We start from the raw sequence: 21684 nt of genomic DNA, 5'->3' as shown, positions 1-21684 counted from the left end.
ATTAAAAATCTTGAATGCTTAGCTGGCCATTTTCAGTACTTAACTACGTAACTTAACTAATCGACATGAATTAATCAGGAATTTGCATTCAAACTATTACAGAGCCAAAGCCAATCAATACACTAAAACACTTTTTTTTTAACCTTACTAACACTTGTACTAAAGCTGAATTCATAACTTTTCTCAAATCATAAACGTCAGAATAACATTTTCAACATATAGTAAGTAAATGGAACACATCTACAAAAAGATAAAAGCAGAACATGGAAAAAATAAACACTTTCCCTTGAAATCAGTGCAGCTGAACTACGGGAAAAACAAAGCATGCAGTCCTCTCTTCACACTCTGGAGCTCCCCCTCCAGCTACAAACGGTACACAAGCACAAAGAAACAGTCAGGGGAGACACTAAATTTAAAATCTTACACAACATCATCCGAGTCCTAAATTCTGTCAGTACTGGATGCTATGTACAGGCTGTGAAAGGAGCATTGTTCTGCTGTCAGAGTGAAGGAAGCAACATGAAAGGCAAACAGAAAGCCGGTCCAATTGTATCTGGTCTGTTTGACGCTGAAGAGTCACCTGTGTTTGCGTCTACTCACCATCTCACTGAGGAGTCTGTCCTGAACTGACTTCATGTCTTTTCTCATCAGGCACATCTGTAAACAACAGGCAGAGCAGCAGGGTTTTAGAGGAGGTAACAGAATACAACACAATCAGGGCATGCAAGCAATAAAGAGGCAAAGATAAGCAAAATGTAAAGGTCACTGAGCAGAAAATGATTAGGCACAGAGGCAGAGGTGACACGGTCTATTTATATAAAAAAAGATGAACTGTGAATAAATATGCCTATGTACAGCCGAATGCTGGATTTACACAGCTAATTAGTCTAACACATGAGTGAATATGAAGCACGTTGTTAGATGTGAGCTGTGAAGTTTAAGTCTGAGCGTCAGACCTGGGATGTGAATATTCTCTCCTCATACTCCAAGCTGTGACACGTGTTGCTCTGGAGGGCTCTCTTCAGGCCCTCGTTTCTGCAGGGACGAGGACAGACAGTCACGAAGAGACAAGGATGATCGGGGGGAACACACAAGATAACGGTAAAGCAGGAACACGAGCATTATGTGGGTTGAAGAGGAACACAGGAAACAATAATAAAAGCACTTAGTGTGGGAAATGATCTCTGGTTTACATGACAAAATGACAGTATTTAATGAATCAAAATGGCTTACGTAAGTGGCTTAATTTGAAGCTGGATTTTATACTTTATGCCTCTTTTTCCTGATATGTAAACACTTTATAAGTTACCACTGACCTCCATCACTAGATGTCAGTGATTCAGAATCAAATCTACAATAATGTCTGAAATTTGGGAAAGCAAAGGTTTAAGCATTTACCGACAATGATTAGCCACAACATTAAAACCAGTGTCAGATGAAGCCCTCTGAGGTGACCTGTCTGATTCAGAGCTGTTTAATGTTGTCCTGATGAGTCTATGTGACCATCGGTCCCTCAAAGTGACACCACCTGCTAATATGTCTGTGTAGATTCTCAGTCATCTAGGAGCTTCAGGAAAAAGTAACCGGACTTTTCTTTTAATGTTTTTTAATGAAGCCTCTTGGGTTACCAGGTAATGACAAAGTAAAAGATCCTGCCAGAAAGACGTGCGCTTTATGTCAGCCTGGCTAAAAACAGCTACCCATTTTAACATCATCACTTCTAGGAATCATGGCAGCAGGAGGTAGAAATAGATTGTAAGTGACGCTGTGCAGCTGAGGGAACTGAGTCCACGAGTTAGTCATAATACCGAAACTGATGTAGGGTACGCTTGAGCGTATCAACTGAAGGAATAATGCTAAAATGCTAATTTTATGACCAGCCACTTCTGGGACCGTATGTGCTAATAAAAGCATCGAGGGTGAGGCTTGCTTACAAAATACCAGGAAGCCCAGCTTAGTTATACAAAGAAGCACTGTCTACGCCTCTTCAGAAAACAGCTTGTGCTTTAGGGTGCATGTTTAGTTTATGATGATAAGCCTGAGGAAAAATGTATTTCCTGTCAAACTTTTTAATCCTGCTTTAATGTTTTACAGAGCATTTGGGTTTAAGCCTGTGGGACTACATTAGTCAGCGCTCGCACAAGCACACACAAGCCTAAATTTCACCTCCTGGTTTCCTGCTCCTGGTAAGAATGAAAAGCCACAATCTGCTTTTTCCAGTACACCTGTAATAGAACAGAGAAGACAATGCTCAGACACCGGTCAAATCAACGCGTCCGGCACTCAGACAGAATAATGCACGGTGAGGTATTTCGTGTTACATAATACTGCTTTCCACATTTTCCCCCCTAAAATGTTATACAGGGTGTGTGTGTTTGTGTGAGAGAGAAAGAGCTGAGAGAGTGAAAAACCTACAGCCAGATCTTTCTCCATGCTTTTTAGCACTGTGTCCTCCTGCTCCAAATCGCTGACCTTTTCCAAGAGGACGTTCTGAAGCTTTTCAAGCCTTTCAGTCCTGTACAGAGGAAAGAGAATGAACCAGAGAAGTACATATCTAAAGTGAAACACAACAAAAACAGTGTGCTTTCAGACTGCTGTAAGACAAAATGCTGTCGAGTAGGAGCCCATAAAACATACAAGCACTTTTTAATAACAGAGTAAACTTAGAACTGCTTTAGAAGACTAACTGACTGCTTACTGCACATTCATTTTCTCAAGGAACCACATCAAACAGACAGCAATCAAACTAAGTTATATCTTGGTAGTACCAAATGCTACATTTGCACCTCATATTTGTAATCTATTCTTCAATAAGGCCATCAGATAGAAAGGTTAGCTTTACGTATTGTTTACAACACTCATAACAACTAACTGACCTGTGTTTGACGACTTGCTTATTAATGGAGGAGACGTGCTGCTGGATGGTCTGCATAGACTGCTTGTTGTAAACCTCCACCTGGTAACAATTCTGAACATACACATATAATAGATACTGGTTCAACAGGGCCATCGTTTAACAACAGTTTAGCAGTACAGAATTATTAAAAGAGAGCTCAAAAGAGGTATGAAGTGTTCAAGACAAGTCATGAGAATAGATTAAAACATCTTAGTGCTTTTTTTTTAACCCACATGGTCGCCACATCTTTCAAAACAAGTCATCAACACAACACAACAAGCTGCATATTTCCTGTTGACTTTGTATGTCCAACCTGAAACTTCTTATTCAGCTCTGAGCTAAACTTCTGACACAGGTCACTGGGGTTTACAGCACTTTCTGGCAACTCTAAATCCTCATCCATGTCCATGTCTTCGTCCACCACTTCAGCCTCCCAGTGACTGGAGCTCATGTGGGAATAAGGCATCACCTGGCTCAACTCATCCACACCAGACACATCAGCGACTGTGAGTGACGTATCAGGGAGGAAAACGTCACGAGTCAAATTCAGTTTGAGTAATTATTTTTTGCAAGTACTGTTTTCTACCAAAACTAAAAAAAAAAAGACTCTGACAACTTAAACATATTCACTGCATGATCATCATAACAATCTACTATCATGAAAATTTTTTGGGATGTGCTTCAACAAATACACTCACTTCGTATACAATTATAATTTAACATAAGAAGATCTTTAATTCTAGTACAAGCTATCTTTGTACTTTTTAGTATTTTTACCACTGTTTTTAAAAAGTGTTGCAAGAAAAGAGATTCTTATTACGAAATCTGTTCATTTCCTAATTACCTAACATTGAATGTGATTCTAGGAGAAAAAAAAAAAGAGAAAAGTGTACCTTTGCTATGAGTTGTGTCTCTTATATCCTGGCTATTTTTGTACTCTTCTGACATTCTTTTCCTGGTAACTTTCAAAGTTCCCTTGGGCCTGTTTTCCATGTTGTCCTCTTGCTGCTCTCCCCAGCTTTGGGCCTGAGCATGAGCTCTAGTAGCTGAAATAATGAGGAAACATTTGTACTACCCCATTCAGAGGTGAATGTGAATTAATTGTGCTTCATATAGAGGGTAAATCCTGAGTTTTTAAGTCATCCAGGTGCCTCATCGAATCCAGTTGACCGCAATTACAGAATAGGACAGAGGAAATTTTAAAACCAACAAAAGGCTCTCAAAAGCATTTATCTGCAAGAGAGGCACTGATTTTTGAAGTGCTAGTTCACCAAAACATTGGCAGATCTTATTTTAGACAGAGTGTAGTTTACTAGAAATTTTGCAAATACGAAAAATATGTCTTACGGGATTTGAACAATTTCCTTGGCTTCATCCGAGAAGAACACTGTTCTCTCATCTTGCTTATCTTTCTTCCTTCCTTCTCATCTTCCTCGGAATCACTGGAAAAGGAGATGTGACGCTTGCGACTGGGTCCTGTAGCAAGAATCAAAAACTTTACTCATTATACAACTTTTTCGTAACACAAGAATTTGATCTAAAACAGATCCATGATTTGTGCCCCAGTAAAGGGAATTTGTATCATAATGACATTTCATTAGATAGAATTTTATACTGAAGTGCACCTTTGTTTAGCTGTTGATGGAACTTAGATTATAGCCACTACACTATGAAATCCAGGACCACAGAACAACTTGAACACAAAAGATATTTTACCTGACATATGAAGCTGTGCGAGCTTTAGGTCTCGGTCTGAAAGTGGTGTTTTCTGTCAGGACGGACAGTAACACTTTGTTTATTTAAAAACCACAACAATACTGTACACCATTAGTGCTTTTTCAGTCCATCCATCTATTCAAACATCTGTCCGTCCAGTTACAAAAATACTATTATTTAGAATACATTTCAGTAAAGAGCCCCCACCTCTGCTTTAAAAGACGTAGCAACGGAAGCAGCAGGACTGCCCTTGATTCTGCTACTCATTACTAATGACTTAATGGATGACTGGCTCAGTGAAACTAGGGACGCTGAAGACACTTTGCTGAAGCCTGAGTGGTGGCCACAGTTAACGCTGTCTTCAGGGGACGGTGACTGAGGAGGAGAGGGAACAGGTGGCTTGTCCAACTCAAGGAGTGTGGATGTCAAGAGAGGCCGAGCGGACAGAGTGAAATTAGACTGAGCTGCAGAGGACGGGCGCTGTTGAACTGTACCCATCTGGAAACGATTGGAAGAGGACAGTGTGGTAAGAACAACTCACTATGTGGCTACATCATCAGAATGTCTGCCATGGATTAGTGAGAGCAAATGACAAAGACATTTTCTACAGTACATTAAGAAGCATAGATGAAGTGCTGCAGTGCTATTACCTGCGCTGCCTGTAGTTTGGTAGGTCATTTCAATCATGCTACTTAACTGTTCAGAACATCATGTGCAATTCCAACATTTTCTACATAATTACATGATCAGGGAATTTCTCCAACGGCCCACCCACGAGTATGGCTCGTTTTATTCTCAGTCACGTCGTGTTAGCGAAAAGAACTGTGAGCAGTTAAGGGTTTGAGCAGCTTAGGAATCATTATGTCTAGCGCTGCTTAAAAAGAGAAAGCCAAACCTCAGAAAATGGTGGCTGAGGGAGACAAGTCTTTCTTTCCTCACGTTTCACACCCACATTTTCTCAACTGGACTGTGAATTTCAACTGGCAATGCTCATGTCACAGACCTACTTCCTTAAATTCTAGGTTACTGGTAAGAGGGCCTCCAGTCATTTAATAAGTCACACCACCATTCATGCTCCTCAAGAGGTTCTCACATGACTGCTAAGTGACGTCAGTAACATCCATGCAGACTAAAAGTATGTGAATCGCTCAAAGATGCTAAATACCATACTCTGGGATGAGTTGTTAAACATCTTTAAAATGGTGCGAGTGTGGTTGGGTTGGACTACAAAAGCATTCGAGGCTACGATGTTCTAATATGCAGCACTGTGCAAAAGTTTTAAGCACTTAGAAAATTACAAATACCAGTAATTTTTACACTATTAGTTTCATACAAGACACAGGAATGATTAAAAACCTTAATTAAATCAATATTTAGTGGGCCCACCCTTTTATGTCCTTCTTTTTGACACACTAATGCAGACATAAAGATATACAACTATACAAATGTTTTTCTGTAACATCTAAAGTGCCTAAAACTTTTGCATGCTGCTATGCTGAAAATCTCTGAATGTCATTTTAACCCTTGACAAAGACACACAAGAGTGACGGACAATGCCAGTAAGGTGATGTACCTCTGCTGTACCAGGTCTAGCAGGAGGACTGGGTGCAAGGGTTCGACCTCCCACTGAAGGGAGAGAGTGGACAGACTGGACGGACTGAGTTTTGCTGCGCTTCATTTCTGCACTGTAGAAAGACGAGGGCTTGCGGTTTCCTTTACTGCTGACTGTGGAGCGAGGTTTGGGTAGCAGCAGGATCGGCGAGGGGGTGTCCTGGCAGAGAGGGTTCGGGGAAGCAGGGAGTGGGGATCCCCGTGGGCTGAGGACAGGGAAGCAGGTCAAATCCAATGTTGGGGCTGACCTCTTGGCAGCTGTGAGGTTCCAAAATAAGCACAGATGTTCAAACAGCTGGCTTCAGAAGTTGGACAGAGAGCAGGAGGTCAATACATACATGCTATTGTTCATATCAATTTACAGTGAAGAGGTTGGAGAGCAAAAACGTTCTTTATGTAACATTTTCCTTGTGAAGATGCATCTTTGACAAACAGAGATTGGATCTTAAGCAAATGGGTTAATAAATATATCTAATACCTAAGATGGAACTGGCCAACTGAATGCCTAACTTAAAATGGGTGCAATAGTTTGTGTTTCTGTATACTAATCTATTTCAGGTGGGAAAATTGTAAATCCTCTTTCTAGCCATGAATAAGACGTATACCTTAGTGGAATCCAAGCAAAAGCAATAAACAGTGTGTCAAACATAGGAAACTTTTTTTTTTTCAGCCAAAAGGGCTCTAAAGTAAAATATGTGGCCACTGTGATGAAATTAACAAACCATTTGTTTAACCATGAACCATTTAATAGACATTAGCTGATGTCAACGGTTTCAAATGGCTGTTATCTAACTTTAGTGACTAGCTTTCCACAGACTCTTACATCTCATCTTCTCGATGGAAGGAGGCGACGGACAGAAAGAGGTCTGGCAGGCAGCCCAGGAATCCTTCAATGCACTCATCTGTTCTTGGGCAGAGATGACATTTTTCTTGTTCAACTTCGAAGTTTCTTGAAGAACATTCTCAGGCCTCTGAAAAAAGGTGTTTCTGGTATTTATGATGATCATGGACATGAAACCTATTCAGGAGCACAATGTGCACGCACGTGTTCAAGATCGTGACTCGTTTCCAGCTTCATACAGCCAAGAAGTAGCAACCTGATATATATATATTTTTTTACCCTTTGATGCTAAGTGATACACAGTATCCTGTAAGTAAATATGTATATATTATTTGGGAAATGGCCTCAGCAACCTGTTAGTCATGAATGCCGTAACATATTTTACTCATTCGATTACAATCACTAAATATATTTTTCCATCTGTTTGACTGAATGTTTATACGTGTATGCTTACACATGTGCTTTGTTATAATCATGTACATCACAAATGGCACCAATTTGCATTTATTATCCATGCTGTGTAACAATATAAACTGTCAGCATTTGCTAAAAGTCTGTCAGTTGTATACAAGAATACTTCTGTTGTTTTCTATACATGCTTCTTCACAGGACTGAACTAGAATGTGAGCTTGAATGACAGAGATAAAGGGCTGTGCTCTCACCTTGAGACCAGATGTTTTTTTCAAATCTGACTGCTTTTTGCTGTCTTGTCTTATGTAGCTCTTGGTGGATTGCTCAGAGAAGGTGTTTTTTCTCTTCTCTACCTCTGGAACCTCTGACCACGTCTTCTCACTCTTCCTTTGCTGGCCTAGAAAATGTTTCTGTTGGCAGACAAACCAAAGAGGACTTTTGATATTGTAGCAACTGTCAACTGTTACTACAACTGTTGTATTATTATGCACTCGATGTACAAACAACATAATCAGCAACTAACCACACGTCTTATATACTCTACAGAGTTCAGCAGCGAGGTTAACAAAGTCACTGTGGAAACTGTCACAAAACTTTACAAAAGAAAAAAGTTGCCAGTGGCTCTACCTTACTTGATCTTTGTCTGACTTGATTTTAGACTTTGTTTTGATGTAGACTGATTCACATTTCTGGTAGCTTTGGATGGCTGTTAACTAATCCATACAAGCTACCTACGCTTTACGTCATTAAAATTACGCAAGACAACAGTATGAAAGTAAGCACCACAGTTCCACAAACTTGAATTGTGTGCCTGTCTGGTACACTGTAGTTACAGTCCCACAACACACACAGAGCCTGAGATCAGTCAGGTTAGAGTATGCTGCTTACAAAGTTGATTACAGTACGAGCATGTGGTGATGCAGATACTGCATGTTCTCTGACATATGCAGACATCTACCTTGGAACCAGGTGGCTTCTCTGGTACAGGCTCTGTCACTAGCTTCATATAGCTTCTGGATGGTTGTTTAGCAGTTGTCTTCTTCTTTTTGTTCATTTGAGGAGCCTCATGAGTTTCCTCGCTACTCTTTTGATCATCACTGGAGTAGTACTATTTCAAGGGACAAGAAAAACCAAACAGAATATTTGCAGCTGCAATATGCAATGAATCCCATTAGTGTTTCTGTACCATGTCCTGGGATGTGCAAACTGCTCAAATTTAGATGTTTCACACTTTAGTACTTGGTTCCACATCAGGAGTTTTCTTATTTTTCCTGTCAATAAAGTAATATCCAAATATTAAAGTATTATGTGTTTATAACCAATTGTCATTGCTCAAATAATTTATTATAGCAGGTGGACAGTTTGCTAGGCATTTGCACTGAGAGATATACTTAAGTGAGAGATTAAGATGGGTTTGTTTCTTTCTAAGAGTGTGGTCAAGTCCAGCCCGCTCTATAAAAACAAGGTGTTTCCACATTTAATACACTGTTTGGAGCAATGATGTAGTTTGTCTTCACGACGCCATCAGGGTATTAATTGACTGTGACTTTGACACAACAGTTACAAACCATACAAACCATTACTTTGATCAACAAAATAAAAAACAGTAATTAGTATGTGCAGATTCTCAATATTTGATCAGATAGAATCCAAACCTCGCCTTATATAGATAAATGTTCAGTTGTCTTAAGAATAAGACACACAACTAATCTAAGTTTAAAAAAAGAAAGTAACACAAGAAATAGAGAAATCTTTTGCCTTTGGAGTTGGAGGCCTCTCTGGTTCTGACTGGCTGTCATCTGTATCTGGCACTCTGTAACTTTTGGTAGAGGTGGCTGCAGCTCTTTTGGGCCTCTTGCCAGCTGCACGTGGTCTTCTGGGTGCTGCGGGCTTCACCGTCTTCTTTGGCTGATCAAGCACATTCTTCAAATAGGGCTTCTTTTGATGCAACAATGACACACTGTGGCTGACTGGGATAATGCATCATGGGCTTTAAGCACATTGCTCACAAAGAGCTATAATTCTTCCTTACCTTACTGGGTTTAGAGTTGTTTGCCAAAGCTTTTGGAGAGGGTTGGTGTGATCCTGGAGATTCATCTGCAACAAAAAAAACGCACACTGTATGTGTGGAATCCCTCTAAAAAATGTTTGTATTATTATCCAGACTTAATGTGATAATGGTGTAACTGTGAGTGTGTTTTTGTCTTGACTTACATGATGTGTGAAGTGGGATAGCTTTGGGTTTGATGGGAGCCTGCCTGGAGTATTTGGTAATTTGGGGTTTTTGCTTCCTTGATGATTCTCTCAGCCAGCTGACCTCTGTCTGAGCATTGTCTGTGTCTGTGTCACTGAACAGATGCTTTTTCAGATACCGCTTGTTCTGAAACAAACAAGGTAGCAGGTGACAGACAAATGTGTATATTTAAGTGACAATCGTACATTTTCCCTCAGGTGTAAAGAGACAGAGGGACACAAATTCTCTTTTACTGACTTTAATTAAACACTACAATACAACTAAAGCATACTTTTGCCGCAGGTTGTCCTTTCTTGGTTGTGCTGAGAAGTAGTGAAGAGTTGTGGATGCCACTGTCAAACAATACGGGACATATGAAACCAGGCGGCTTTTTCAACAAATGTCTGACAAAATGTTAAAGTTTCAATGACTGTACTCCCTGACAAATATGTTCACGGGCCATCTTGACCTACCTGGTCGACATGGCGGAGGTGTTCTCTCCCTACAGTGCAACCAAAGAGACTTTAAACACTGCAGTGGCATTGTCAGTACTCAGGAATGATACATCCACAAATGCAAAATAAATATTAGAAATATTTACCCCAATACTCGACGGTGCATCAACACCAAAATCGAAAACGGAATTTCTGTGCAAATGAAAAAAGGCATTAAAGATGCCCTAGAATAAACTGAAAGCCAAGAATTTATCCAAATGAAATTCAAATCTTTTAACTGAGTTATACTACCTCTTCCAGGCAGCTCCAGATGTTTCTCTCTATAGTAGATAAATATTATATTTTGAAAAATAAGTAAGGCAAAAGTGATTCAAGTGCAATATTACTTAAGTCAAGCCAAAACATAAATCAAGTAATCATCACTTACTTTAGCAGTTGGTAACCAGCTCATATTGAAGATTGGTCTGCTACAAATGCAACAGTCAGTAAATGAGCAATGAGATTTTTTTTTTTTCATTTACTGAAGCAGAAAAAAATGCAGCCTCATGTTTGTCTACCTGTTGACACGAGGACGACTCCAGCTCTGACGGACTGTTTCTGCAGCACCTTTGTTTGTGGATTGGGTTTTTATCTCATCACGGCGGGAGATGAGCTTCACCATGCTGCCTGCAACTTTTGCATCTCTCTGAGTACAGAAAGTAAGGAGCAAGAATTACATAAAACAATTGAACAAACATTACTAAGAACATTGGAATGTTTTTTTTGCTGCATAACGTTTATAGAAGTCATACTTTTTCTTTGCTTGAAAAGGACCTCTTCGTTTCAGCCTCAACCTTAGTTGGTACTCTCTCCTTTGCTTTGACTGTGACAGCTTCTACCTTCAATAAAGTCTGGCTTTTGCTCTTCTGTTTTGCAGGGTTGTTTCTCTGAGTCTGCTGCTCTTTGGGAATACACATCGAGGAAACACGCTGGTCTCCTGAGCTTCTGTCTTTAGAGTCCCCTCTGACATTAGACATTTTTCTCTCGAGTGCAGCTGGCTCCTGAGGTGCAGGATTTTGATTCCTCTCATCGAGAACCTGCTGCAGGCGCTTGGTGAGTTCGACATGAAGCTCCTTTTGACGGACAAGGCTCGAGTCTGAAACTGACCATCTCTGCGCTGAGGGCGGACGGTGGTCTTGCTGTCCTGCTAAACATGAATGAGACTCTAAAGACAAAAAACAAAAGTCAAATCAAGTCAGTTTTAGTAGCTAGGTTTTGCCTCTGTAACTAGCTTTTCATATCTGAAAAATGTACTGACAACCTAAACATAGTGATAATATTGGATGTCTTCTTTTTTTTTTTTTTTACCAGGTGGTGGCAGAGAACTGATTTTCTTTGTGGGCATCATTAGCATCCCAGAAATTGACATTTTGTTCCAGCTAGAAGATCTGTAATTTAAACACATTAGTATATTTAGATATCTTCTCTATGAAGACATTGTATTTACACACAAACACATCACATTGTGCAGAGCATTGGCTACTCTCCTCGGTAGATTTGTGAACAGAGTGGAGTTTCTTCACAGTACTTACATGTTTCTCTCATTTCTGGGCTGGGTGTCTGGCACAAAACTATGCTCTGTAGGTAAAAAGATCAGTGATGGGTTCAAAAGAGTGTGAAAATAACAGTGCAGCTGTAATTCTAAAGACAAAGTAGCAATACAATACCAAGAAACTTCTCTTCTTCTTGTCCAGATAGAATCAAATCTACTGCTTCTGTCACTGATATCTTCTGCAGGACAGGGAGAGACAACAAATGTAAGTGCATGAAAATAAAACTTTTCTGTACAGCTACCCCCTAAAGTTTAGGATTTGAGTTATCAGTTGAGAAGAGTCCATTTTGTCTATATAATTCCTACTGCTTTTGTTTTACCTGCATCACTGTGTACACAGCAATCACTGTTTACACAGCAATGTAGGAGCACCAGATTGACAGGCTCTGTCTTGTCTCAAAATAGTCAAAGCAGTAAACTCACTGTAATGGAAACAGAGAAGTGTAATGGAAACAGAGAACAGCATAATACCAAACAGCAGAACAGATTTTTAGTCATGTTTGTTGGCTGCTCTCACTTTCTCAGCTCCAGGGCCGTTAATAACTGACTGTCACTGAGGCTACCTAAGCTACTTTTGAACATGGTACAACTTCCTCTTCTGCTGTCCACTGTTACTGACACTTGAGCAGCCAAAAGACAGATGATCAGCACATTCTTTTTTTTTTTTTGACCCAGTTGACATCAGATGGTTTCGCATCAAATGTCCGTAAGCATGAACTAATGAAACACAAGAACGTAGCAATAAGTATACGGACAAGAGTTGACACTGCCAACACACCCACACACTGGTTCTCTTTAAGACAGTGCTTTCAAGTGCACACTCTATACTCTAAAAATCCTGAATCAGGGACTTTCAAGGGGACTGGTTGAGAAGATTGAGAACATTATCAGGATGTGATGTAGTTTGAATAGTTAATACTAAAAAAGAGTCAAAAACAACACGAGTGTGTCCACAGTTCGTATCATACTTTCAATAAGTTAAGCCTTCAAGAAAGACAAGTGCAAAAGTAGCTATCGCAGTAAAAGAATGGCATTTACACAATGATTATACCTTTTTGTGTTTGTCTGTCTTGTTCTTGATGACCTGTTTGGAGGCTGTGCTCTGTTGAGATGAGACAGATACAATGAAAGGCAACATTAAGCTAACATTACACAAGCAAAAACAGTATCCTATTTTGCTTATAAGTCACAATTAAGAACTTATAAAAGCATTATTGAACACTTACACCACTTGTGTCATATGTTAAACTGCATGATGTTCAGCATTATGTCATACCTTTTCTTCCATACCAACTGTATTTGCTTGGCCAAGTGTTGTGTTACGGCTACAAGTCTTAATAGTTGCATGGTGTGATCGAACCATCTCCAGTGATGGCTTATCTTTCCTCTTGGCTGGTGTGTCTAAAATTGAGGAAAACAATGTTACACTTGGCAGATAGATGAATTTATGTGCCTCGTTTTTAATTTACCTTCACAAACAAGAAATTGTGAAACAGTAAGGAGAAAGAAGCTTTTCATCAGGAAGACAAAAACAACAGTCTTGATACATGTAAAGCAGACACGTTGCTCATAATGAATTACGCATTAGCCTGGGATATTACCTCATATAGAGTTACAAACTGCCTTGACTAATCCCAAAAAACAGGAAAGAACTGTTTTTCTGCTGTGATTCTGCCCTATTCCTCTTACATGTCTTAAGATATGTACTCTTCTTGAGTTTGTGTCAAGAAAAAGCCAAAACTTTGAAGTATAGTTTCTTGAGACGTAATCAGTTTATTTGTCTGATTTTATTTTATTTGCCCTTTATTTTACCAGGTAAAAATGTTTGAGAACCAGTTCTCATTTGCAAACATGACCTGACAATGCAAACATGAAATGAGCTCTGTTTCCTCTGTTTTATCACACAAAAGTTAACATACTCTACATAGCTAATCGGTCCTGGACATGAAAAAGTTCAGGAGGCCATGAATAAGAAACATGTAATTCAAAGTTAAGAAAAACAGATTTTAATGCAGCCCTGTGATAGACTGGCGACCTGTCCAGGGTGTCCCCTTACTTCACCCTAAATCAGCTGGGATAGACTCCAGCCCCCCGTGAGCCTATTGAGGATTAAGCGGTGTATAGATAAAGGATGGATGGATGGATTTTAATGCATAATAATTGTTTGCATACAATTTTATTCATCTTGTATTCATCAGAGAGTAGGCATGTTATTCTGTGATTCCCTTGCAAGTGAGCTAAATACTCAGTCACTGTTTGCCTTTTAATTCTTTTAATAATTCAAATTGAGTTTATTTGAAACTTTATAAGTTTTTTTTTAGACTTCCAGGAATGCCATTAAGTTAATACAATTATACTAGCACTTGTGCAACAATAATTCTTGACGCTTTCTTGTGTCACCTACTTGATGGCATAACAGCGACAGAACTGGCACTATGTGCACTTCCTACTGCACTGCAGCAAACTAAGGTGGTGGACTCTGAAATCCTGGTCTTGGCAGGGGTCACCATCTGGATACAAAATTAGAATGTATCTGTGAATCAACTGGACGTAAAATGATTTTCAAGCAATTCCATAACAAAGAATTTTTAGATCTAATCCCTTTCATATACGACAAATTACACAACAGAAACATGGAAATTCTGCTGTCAAGACACATTCTGTAATAGTGTAAAAATTAAGTATTGAATTGTGCATAATAGCACTACAACCATATTATAACTTGACAAAGCTTTTGTTCTGTAAACAGAAGCCTGGTTCTGTATATTTATGAGCTCACTGAACGGTGAAAGACCATCGTCACTGAAAAAAACTACATGCTATGTTTAAGTTCACTACACTTAACCTCTACATTTTTGATTCAATATTCAATAAAAAAACAGTTTAACCTGTACAGGTGCTGCTGGGGTAGGTAAAGGGTAGGGGATAGTGCTTTTCTCACTTTCACCAAGGGACACCTGGCTCTCTGGAACAACCTGCACACAAGCACTTTGTGATGAGGATGGTTTGCACAATTGTCAGTTCCCAGCATATCTGATACATTAAAATCGTACGTAAACCACATAACAAAAGTTTGAAACTGACTATAATAATAATAAACTCATCTCAAATCTGATCCTGCCTCAAGAGTGTACAGTTGTTCCAGCTTTTGTAAGTTCAATATGTAAACAAGCCAGTGTTTACCTGGGTATTGTTCACTTCCGTTACAATTTTAATTGTAGTTTTCGTAACAGATGTGCCCTGACAGAAAGAGACACCTGTTAGTGCAAATCAACAAATTTATTATGACCACAATGAAGCCTATGGTTAGAGACAAATCATAAATGTTGTTTTTCAGGGGGTGCCAAGTTTTTCCTCAATGTCTCAGTTCCATGTAAATGTCAATATTTATTAGACATATATTTATAGTAATGAAACAAGAAAACATAATGAATTATTATATTATTAGCGTTGCATTTAGTAGAGTTAAAGTGAAGAAGACTTGGCCTCTCTACTTTGTTTGTCCTGAGTCCATAGACGTTACGAGCAGCCTGCAGGATATCCAGAGAGGAGCTGAAATGGATGGTAAGACTGGATCCTTCCACTGCACCGACAACCACCACCTCTGACAGCTCGACCTGCAAGACTTTCCTCTTCCCCTTCCCTGGAGAAAAGAACAGTGTTTCAAAGCAAATACCTAAAACACATGGCCAGTTAAACGCAAATCAAAAATGATAATATCTTCATAAAATGCACTTGATTAATCTGCTCTGCTCTTTTCCAGACTAAAGCCATTAAAGATACATAAATTTATCATGCATTAACTAAAATGCCTGAGATGTGGTATTAAACAAGACTATGAATTGATTTTTACAATTACTACAAGTGAAAGAAAAATCTCTAAAGGTAATTTCAACTCAGCTGTGAGCTCGCCTCCTTCTCAAGTGACATTATTAAGCTACTATAACAGGCGTGTTGTTGAACTACATCATACAGTAAGTAATGTTGGTCTATTTTAACTGAATGTCCAAACTGTTGTCTCATGCTCCAAAACAAATTGGTCATGGTTATGACAGTATTAGCCTGGCTAATATTATCTGCCACATCACCACATAGGCCAAATGAGTAAGGGATTCTTACCTTAGTACAACTGCAAAAACGTACACAATACACCTATTTGGGAGATGCATGGAATACCATAATACATGACATATAACTGCGCTGACTGACTGAAATTGTGCTTTGATTACCTGTAACCGTGTAGCTCTGGACTTCATTCTCATTGATGCATATTGTATCCCAGTGGCTCTCCTACATGTCGGTGAAACCAGTTTGTTCAGCTCCGACAGATGACTGTTTGTTGACCTTGCACATGAATTTGTTGGCACCTGCTGTATATATATATATGTTACTGATCTTGTGATCTTGGGGTACCTGTGTCTCTTCATCAGTCAAGGAGAAGTAAAAGGAGATGCTGTGGCTGCCAAGGTTGAAGTCAATCCAAAATTCCTCAAGATTCTCATCTGAAGGCATCAGTAGCTGACAACAACAACAACAACAACATAAAAAACCCCATGCTTTTATTTTCAACACACCAACTAAAACACCTAAAGAGTACAGTATGGATGATAGTCAACCTTAGACGCAAAACTACAACTGAAAAAAGAGCAGTTAATTGTACTAAAAAGGAATTCTGATCATAGACAGAATCTGTGGTTCCTTTGTATCTCTTATTCAATTGCATAGAAGTTTCTAATTCTATCTTTTTCCTCACACTTACTGATAACCATAGAAATCTTATTAATATTCACCTCATACTTGCCCAGATAAACTTCCAAACAAGGGTAAGAAAACACTCTACAGAAACAAAGAGAACATTGTTATTTAGTCGTTGTGTGTCATCAACACTGCATGCATTCCCTGTCTTGGCTTGATCAAAAATGCCAAATTGCTGTCTACATATATATTGAGTTTAACAAAAGACAACATTAGAAAAAAGATGGACCAGAATTACAAAGATATGCATTCTGTGCGTATGTGACTATTCAAGTTCCTCAGACCGTGTCCTGGAAAACACTGAGCTATGGTATTTGTGTACCTTCTCGTGTCTCCCTGCATCCCATTCACCATGTTCAGAAACTTGCGGCAAGCCTGAAACCACAGACATATACAGTGCTTAACAAATTTATTACACCACCTGTCATAAAAACGAGAAAACATCAATATTTTAGAAATCTTTCAAAACTTTGTTAAAAACTAAAAATGTTATTTATTTGTCAAATAAACTGAAACAACTAAACAGTCCTTTTTCACACATGCTGACCAAAGAACATAATATTGTGTGGCCTGCTTTGGCCTTGATAACATCTTGCATTCTTGCTGGCTTTGTTTCTATGTACTTTTTGACAGTCTCTGTTGTTAGTGAGTTCCAAATAGTTTCTAGCTGTTCCCACAGACTTGCTTTGGATGAAACTGTTATGGGATCAATCTTTGAATGTGCTACATCCCAAATTTGTTCAACAGGATTCAAATCCGGACTTGCCCAGTGCATCAGTTCCAGGACTCCAGATTGGTCAAATAGTCTCTGCACAGCTTTGAAGTAGCTTGGCCTCATTGTCTTGTTGCTATATAAACCAACAACCAATTAAATTCAGTCCAGAAGGGATTCTACAATGCACTAAGATGTTGTGGTAGACGTTCTTGTTCATGATATCGTCGATTTTCACTGATTTGCATTTCCAAACCATCCTTGACCACACTGTGACAACACTTTATGTCTTTCCCTATTTGTCTCAGAGACCATCCAGCACCATGAAGGGCTTTAATGGGCACTAAGCTCTCAACGTTTTACCATTTTGAACAGCAATGAGGAATTTCAAGCGGAATTCACTGTTTTATACCCAAATTAGAGCCACTAGTTTTCTCTGAGCAGTCAGAAATGAATCAAGCACAATATTCAACCACGAAAACTTTTTTTCTTTTGTTCAGGAAAGCAAGTAAATAATAAATGATAATAACATCTTAATAAAGAAATAACAATGTGCTTTATTGTTTTTTTCTGTTTTTTCCTGTGAAACAGTAAATTTGAAAATTCATAGACAACAATAATAATAATTATATTTTAGCATTAAAAGTGTGATTTTGGTTAAAGAGCTTCTACAGACTGGTGTATTAACCATTACAGAAGCATAAAAAATGATTTTGGTAATTACCAATGCTGTTAATTTGTGGCATAAACCTTACAGTGGGTGGTGGTCTAATAAATCTGTTAAGTACTGCACATCCAGTTTTGCATGGTCAGTGGTAAGAATGCAATATATTGTCACAGTAGTACATCAAAATGTAAATGCAAATGATAAAAATAACAATAAAAAGCTAATTTTACCGTCTCAAACTCAGAATCGTTGATCTTTGCAAAAGCGCTGGCAACATGGCCCATGCTAAACCACTGATCTGCCAGCTCCTTCCTCTGGTTAGGAGTAGCCATTCTGAACAGCGCCTCCATCAGGGAAGACTGGAAGTCATAATCTGTAAAAAAGAAAAAAAAAAACAGACCACACTGTGCATTTTTTGTTCCTAATCTGGTTCTCAGTGAAGACAGACTGTGTTATTTATATATATATAAAACAAGCAAACAAATAAAAACTTACCACCAGCTTCCAATATTTGACCAGCTAGTTTGATCCTGAAGAAGCATAAACAAACAGGTACACGAGTGTGTTGATTTTATAAAAAATTAGTAACAGTGATCCTTACAGTGAGCAAACTACTGTGACATACATGAGATCTGAGGCCTCCTGTGATGTTAGGATCTTCCTGTCTTTCTTGAGCTCCACTGGGATTTTGTCCAGAATTAAGTTGAATTTACGGATCGCCTGTTGGAACATTGTTGGTAAGCTAATTCATGGGCAAACACTTCAGGCTTTCAGACTAAACGCTGCTCTAAAAAAGTAGCTTCACAAACAATTTCCAACCTCTTTTTTGATCAGGATGTAGATTCTGGGGTCCACTGCCAACTGTCCAATGGGATACAGGAAGGACTCAGTAATTTCCCATGTTCCTGCAAAAAAATAAAAATAAAAACGTGGCAACACTTCTCAAAGAGACAATGTTTTTTCTTTGCTATTCAGAATGATCATGAACTTATTCTGATGCTCATCTCGTTTGATAAAAACTCATCCACCTAAATTTGTTCCGACAAACAATGAAGAAGAAAAGCACTTTTTTTCTACTCTAGTATGTTTCCACACATTTAGAAATTAAGCGGGAACATGCACATGTTAGTTTTAAGTTTTGTGTGGGTTCTAAAATGAAGACAATACATACAGAAGATGGAATGCAAATACAGAAATATCTGAGCATACCCTCTTTGCATGTTTCATGTACCGCCTGAAACAAAAAGAACAGACACAAAACACTAGCAGATTAGGAACTCTAATGTGTTTCATCACAGAAAGTGTTTATTAGACAAAAGCTCACCGTTAAAACGTTTAAGAAATCCTCAGACAGTGTGAACAAGGTCTCATCCCAATGCAGGCCACACTGGATCCACAGTTGTCTGCATTTCTCAAACCACTGCACCATGTGCACAAAAACAGATTCCATCAACATTTATTCATGTACATTTACTTATAAAGCTCCCACATACAATGTGGCTGTATGTATTAGATGGACACTTATCTTTTTGATCAGGCCTTGAGCGATTAGCTCAGAGAGTCCTTGGCCCCCAGGTAGTTTTAAGTTTTTTCCACACTTGTAGAGGATAGTAAGACCCAAACTGGCTGATTTTGCATCTTTTTGATCCAAACGCTAAAGAATATTGGAACAGTTTCATTAGATCCACAAACAGAACAGCATCATGGTAGATTAGTGAATGTGCTGAATTTTATCTTACCCTGCTGACAAGTTTATCTAATTTGGTAAGAAACTGTTCGGAGCATTTCATGGTGCTCTCCTCATATATGTCCTTTTGCAAGAATGCAAGCAGGGCTTGGAGATTACCACTCTTTAAGCCGTCATCGATAGCAGTCTCCAACTACACATAAAACAGGTTTATTAAAGTTTATGTTTCGCCATTAGATCAACAACAAATATCTGAGTGATGTTTCTTTAAGTGACAGTACGTTGATAAGGCAATTTTGTTAAAGCTTTGCTTTCTCACATGTTTGCTCTGGCTTGGTATCATTCTTGCCTCTGAGGAGGGGCTGTAGAACAGTTTGGTCTATGCGATCCTCAGACCTCAAAGGGAAAAGGCAAACATAATACTAACTATCTTAACACTATTTTAACAGAGATTTAACCTTATGTACAGGTTAAGCCAGGTAAAGTCAACAAAATTATTTCTTAACATAAGTGAGCAATCTATCAATCGTGATGTGTGATGGGCTACACTCTCTGACGTACTCAGTGACTTCTGACAAGTGCTGTCTGTTAATTTGTCGTGACAAAACATTTAAGTTCCCTCCATACAGTACTAACATCTGAACTGAGTTGTGCAAAAAGGGATTGTTAACTGCTGCTTGATAAAGCTGTATTTCCCACTTTATGTATATCTACAGATACATCATACACAGTGCAAAAGAGATAAAGAAATGCTTTGCGATTATCCTCATCTCTCTGCATCATTTTAACTGCACTGTACCTCAAAATATATCAAATTCAGTTCTTTTAACCAGTTCACAATGCTATAAATGCCCAATTTAACTCACATATTGCAATTTTGCACTTGTCAAAAAGTGATTGGAAACCCTATATTGTAACTGAAATGTTATTATTACATCAAAATGACTTTTCATTCACGTGGGTTATGTGTCAAAGTTTCTAACCTACAAGATAATATATTATTGATTTCTCTTACAGAAAAAATCCATCTGTAAATCATATGAATTAAGCTAGTTCCCAAGCATAAGCAACCTTATTACCGATACCAAACACGCAACACAAATATTTGTTTTGTCACAATTACACAGTTACAACAGACGTTACAGTGTTAGAGGCTAACATTTTCTATCAACATACACATGTTATGTACATTCGCATTCTCTGACTTTATAAAATATATAAAAAGCAGCTGCAGACGTTTGTAAACCGGGCGATATAAACGTTTGCTCCCACAGATAGACGACCGCTTGTTGGCAAAGCGCCGGAAGAAATGCCGGTTGGCCGCCGCCTCGGTGAACCGGTTTCACCGTAAATACAATTCCATCAAGATAATACCGGTCCTCTCTTTCAGCCTTCACCCAACCAAGCTGACCACGTCCCAGCAGTAAGTCCACAACTTATTTCACATTCTTCAAGTAGCTAACGCTGTACATATGAGCTTAACCGTTTCTAGCTAACTGACGTTCAGCGCGACGTCCTATTTCCTCAAATAGCTTAGCTAGCTTAACAGTGCGTACCCGCTGCTAACGTTCGCTAACATTGCCTTGTTAGCTAGCACTAATTTCGGACAATAATGCATCAGCGGGCACGAAATAACTAAAACAGTTGTATGAGGTTGTATTATTCTCGTGAAAATACTCACTGCGTTTTCAAATTTCGCCCCAAACTACGGCGAGACACTTATTTTTCTTGATGGTCTGTCAAAGCAAAACCCGCCAAGTCGTTCCCTCGATCACGGAAGCGCGTGACCTGTGTGACGTCCAATCAGTGTCCCGTTGTTTCTGTGGTTCTAGTTTGTGTTTGTTTGTTTGTTGAATTTCAGACATGTCCTGGTATCATAACGGAAAAAGGAGAAAAGAAAACTCACAAAAAGGAAAAAACAATGCATTTACTCCTACCTGTTACACGTCTTTACAGTTCATATCTTCCTGTTTGCATCAGACCTGATCCTACAGTCATGGACAAAATGAGTAGACCACCGTTGTTGTCTTCAATTTCTTGTTCATTTTAATGTCTGGTACAACTAAAGGTACATTTATTTGGACAAATATAATGAAAACAACAAAAAAA

General features: G+C 38.8%; 1 protein-coding gene across 1 annotated transcript; it reads right to left on the bottom strand.

The window, feature by feature from the left end:
* Positions 1 to 260: 260 nt before the first annotated feature.
* On the bottom strand, positions 261 to 19918 carry sycp2 (synaptonemal complex protein 2). The gene is made up of 41 exons (XM_008275773.1): positions 19895 to 19918; positions 19628 to 19768; positions 19414 to 19542; positions 19213 to 19317; positions 19098 to 19122; positions 18708 to 18793; positions 18514 to 18608; positions 18384 to 18418; positions 18119 to 18261; positions 16832 to 16884; positions 16545 to 16590; positions 16168 to 16272; positions 15984 to 16044; positions 15249 to 15397; positions 14938 to 14994; positions 14643 to 14729; positions 14159 to 14264; positions 13031 to 13155; positions 12806 to 12856; positions 11870 to 11933; positions 11735 to 11780; positions 11511 to 11590; positions 11009 to 11367; positions 10182 to 10210; positions 10001 to 10061; positions 9690 to 9855; positions 9508 to 9572; positions 9234 to 9383; positions 7727 to 7885; positions 7047 to 7194; positions 6186 to 6481; positions 4820 to 5110; positions 4613 to 4664; positions 4244 to 4372; positions 3210 to 3400; positions 2877 to 2968; positions 2416 to 2515; positions 2167 to 2225; positions 957 to 1035; positions 601 to 657; positions 261 to 363 (listed from the first exon to the last, which is right to left on the bottom strand). The coding sequence occupies exons 1-41, from the start codon at positions 19916 to 19918 to the stop codon at positions 307 to 309; spliced, it is 4353 nt and encodes a 1450-aa protein (XP_008273995.1). The 3' UTR covers positions 261 to 306.
* Positions 19919 to 21684: the final 1766 nt, after the last annotated feature.

This window comes from Stegastes partitus, unplaced genomic scaffold, assembly GCF_000690725.1.
Source record: "Stegastes partitus isolate 25-593 unplaced genomic scaffold, Stegastes_partitus-1.0.2 Scaffold58, whole genome shotgun sequence".
Taxonomy (NCBI): domain Eukaryota; kingdom Metazoa; phylum Chordata; class Actinopteri; family Pomacentridae; genus Stegastes; species Stegastes partitus.
This window is presented reverse-complemented; position numbering and strand designations above follow the sequence as displayed.

What these genes read in the sequence shown, in the direction of transcription:
- sycp2 (XM_008275773.1), bottom strand. Translation starts at nt 19,918, where the DNA reads ATGATACCAAGCCAGAGCAAACAT. An exon ending in AAAAAACATCTGGTCTCAAG is followed by an intron (nt 7,195 to 7,726) that starts GTGAGAGCACAG and finishes ACCTTTTTTCAG; the next exon opens with AGGCCTGAGAATGTTCTTCA. An exon ending in AAGGAAATTGTTCAAATCCC is followed by an intron (nt 3,401 to 4,243) that starts GTAAGACATATT and finishes CGTCACTCACAG; the next exon opens with TCGCTGATGTGTCTGGTGTG.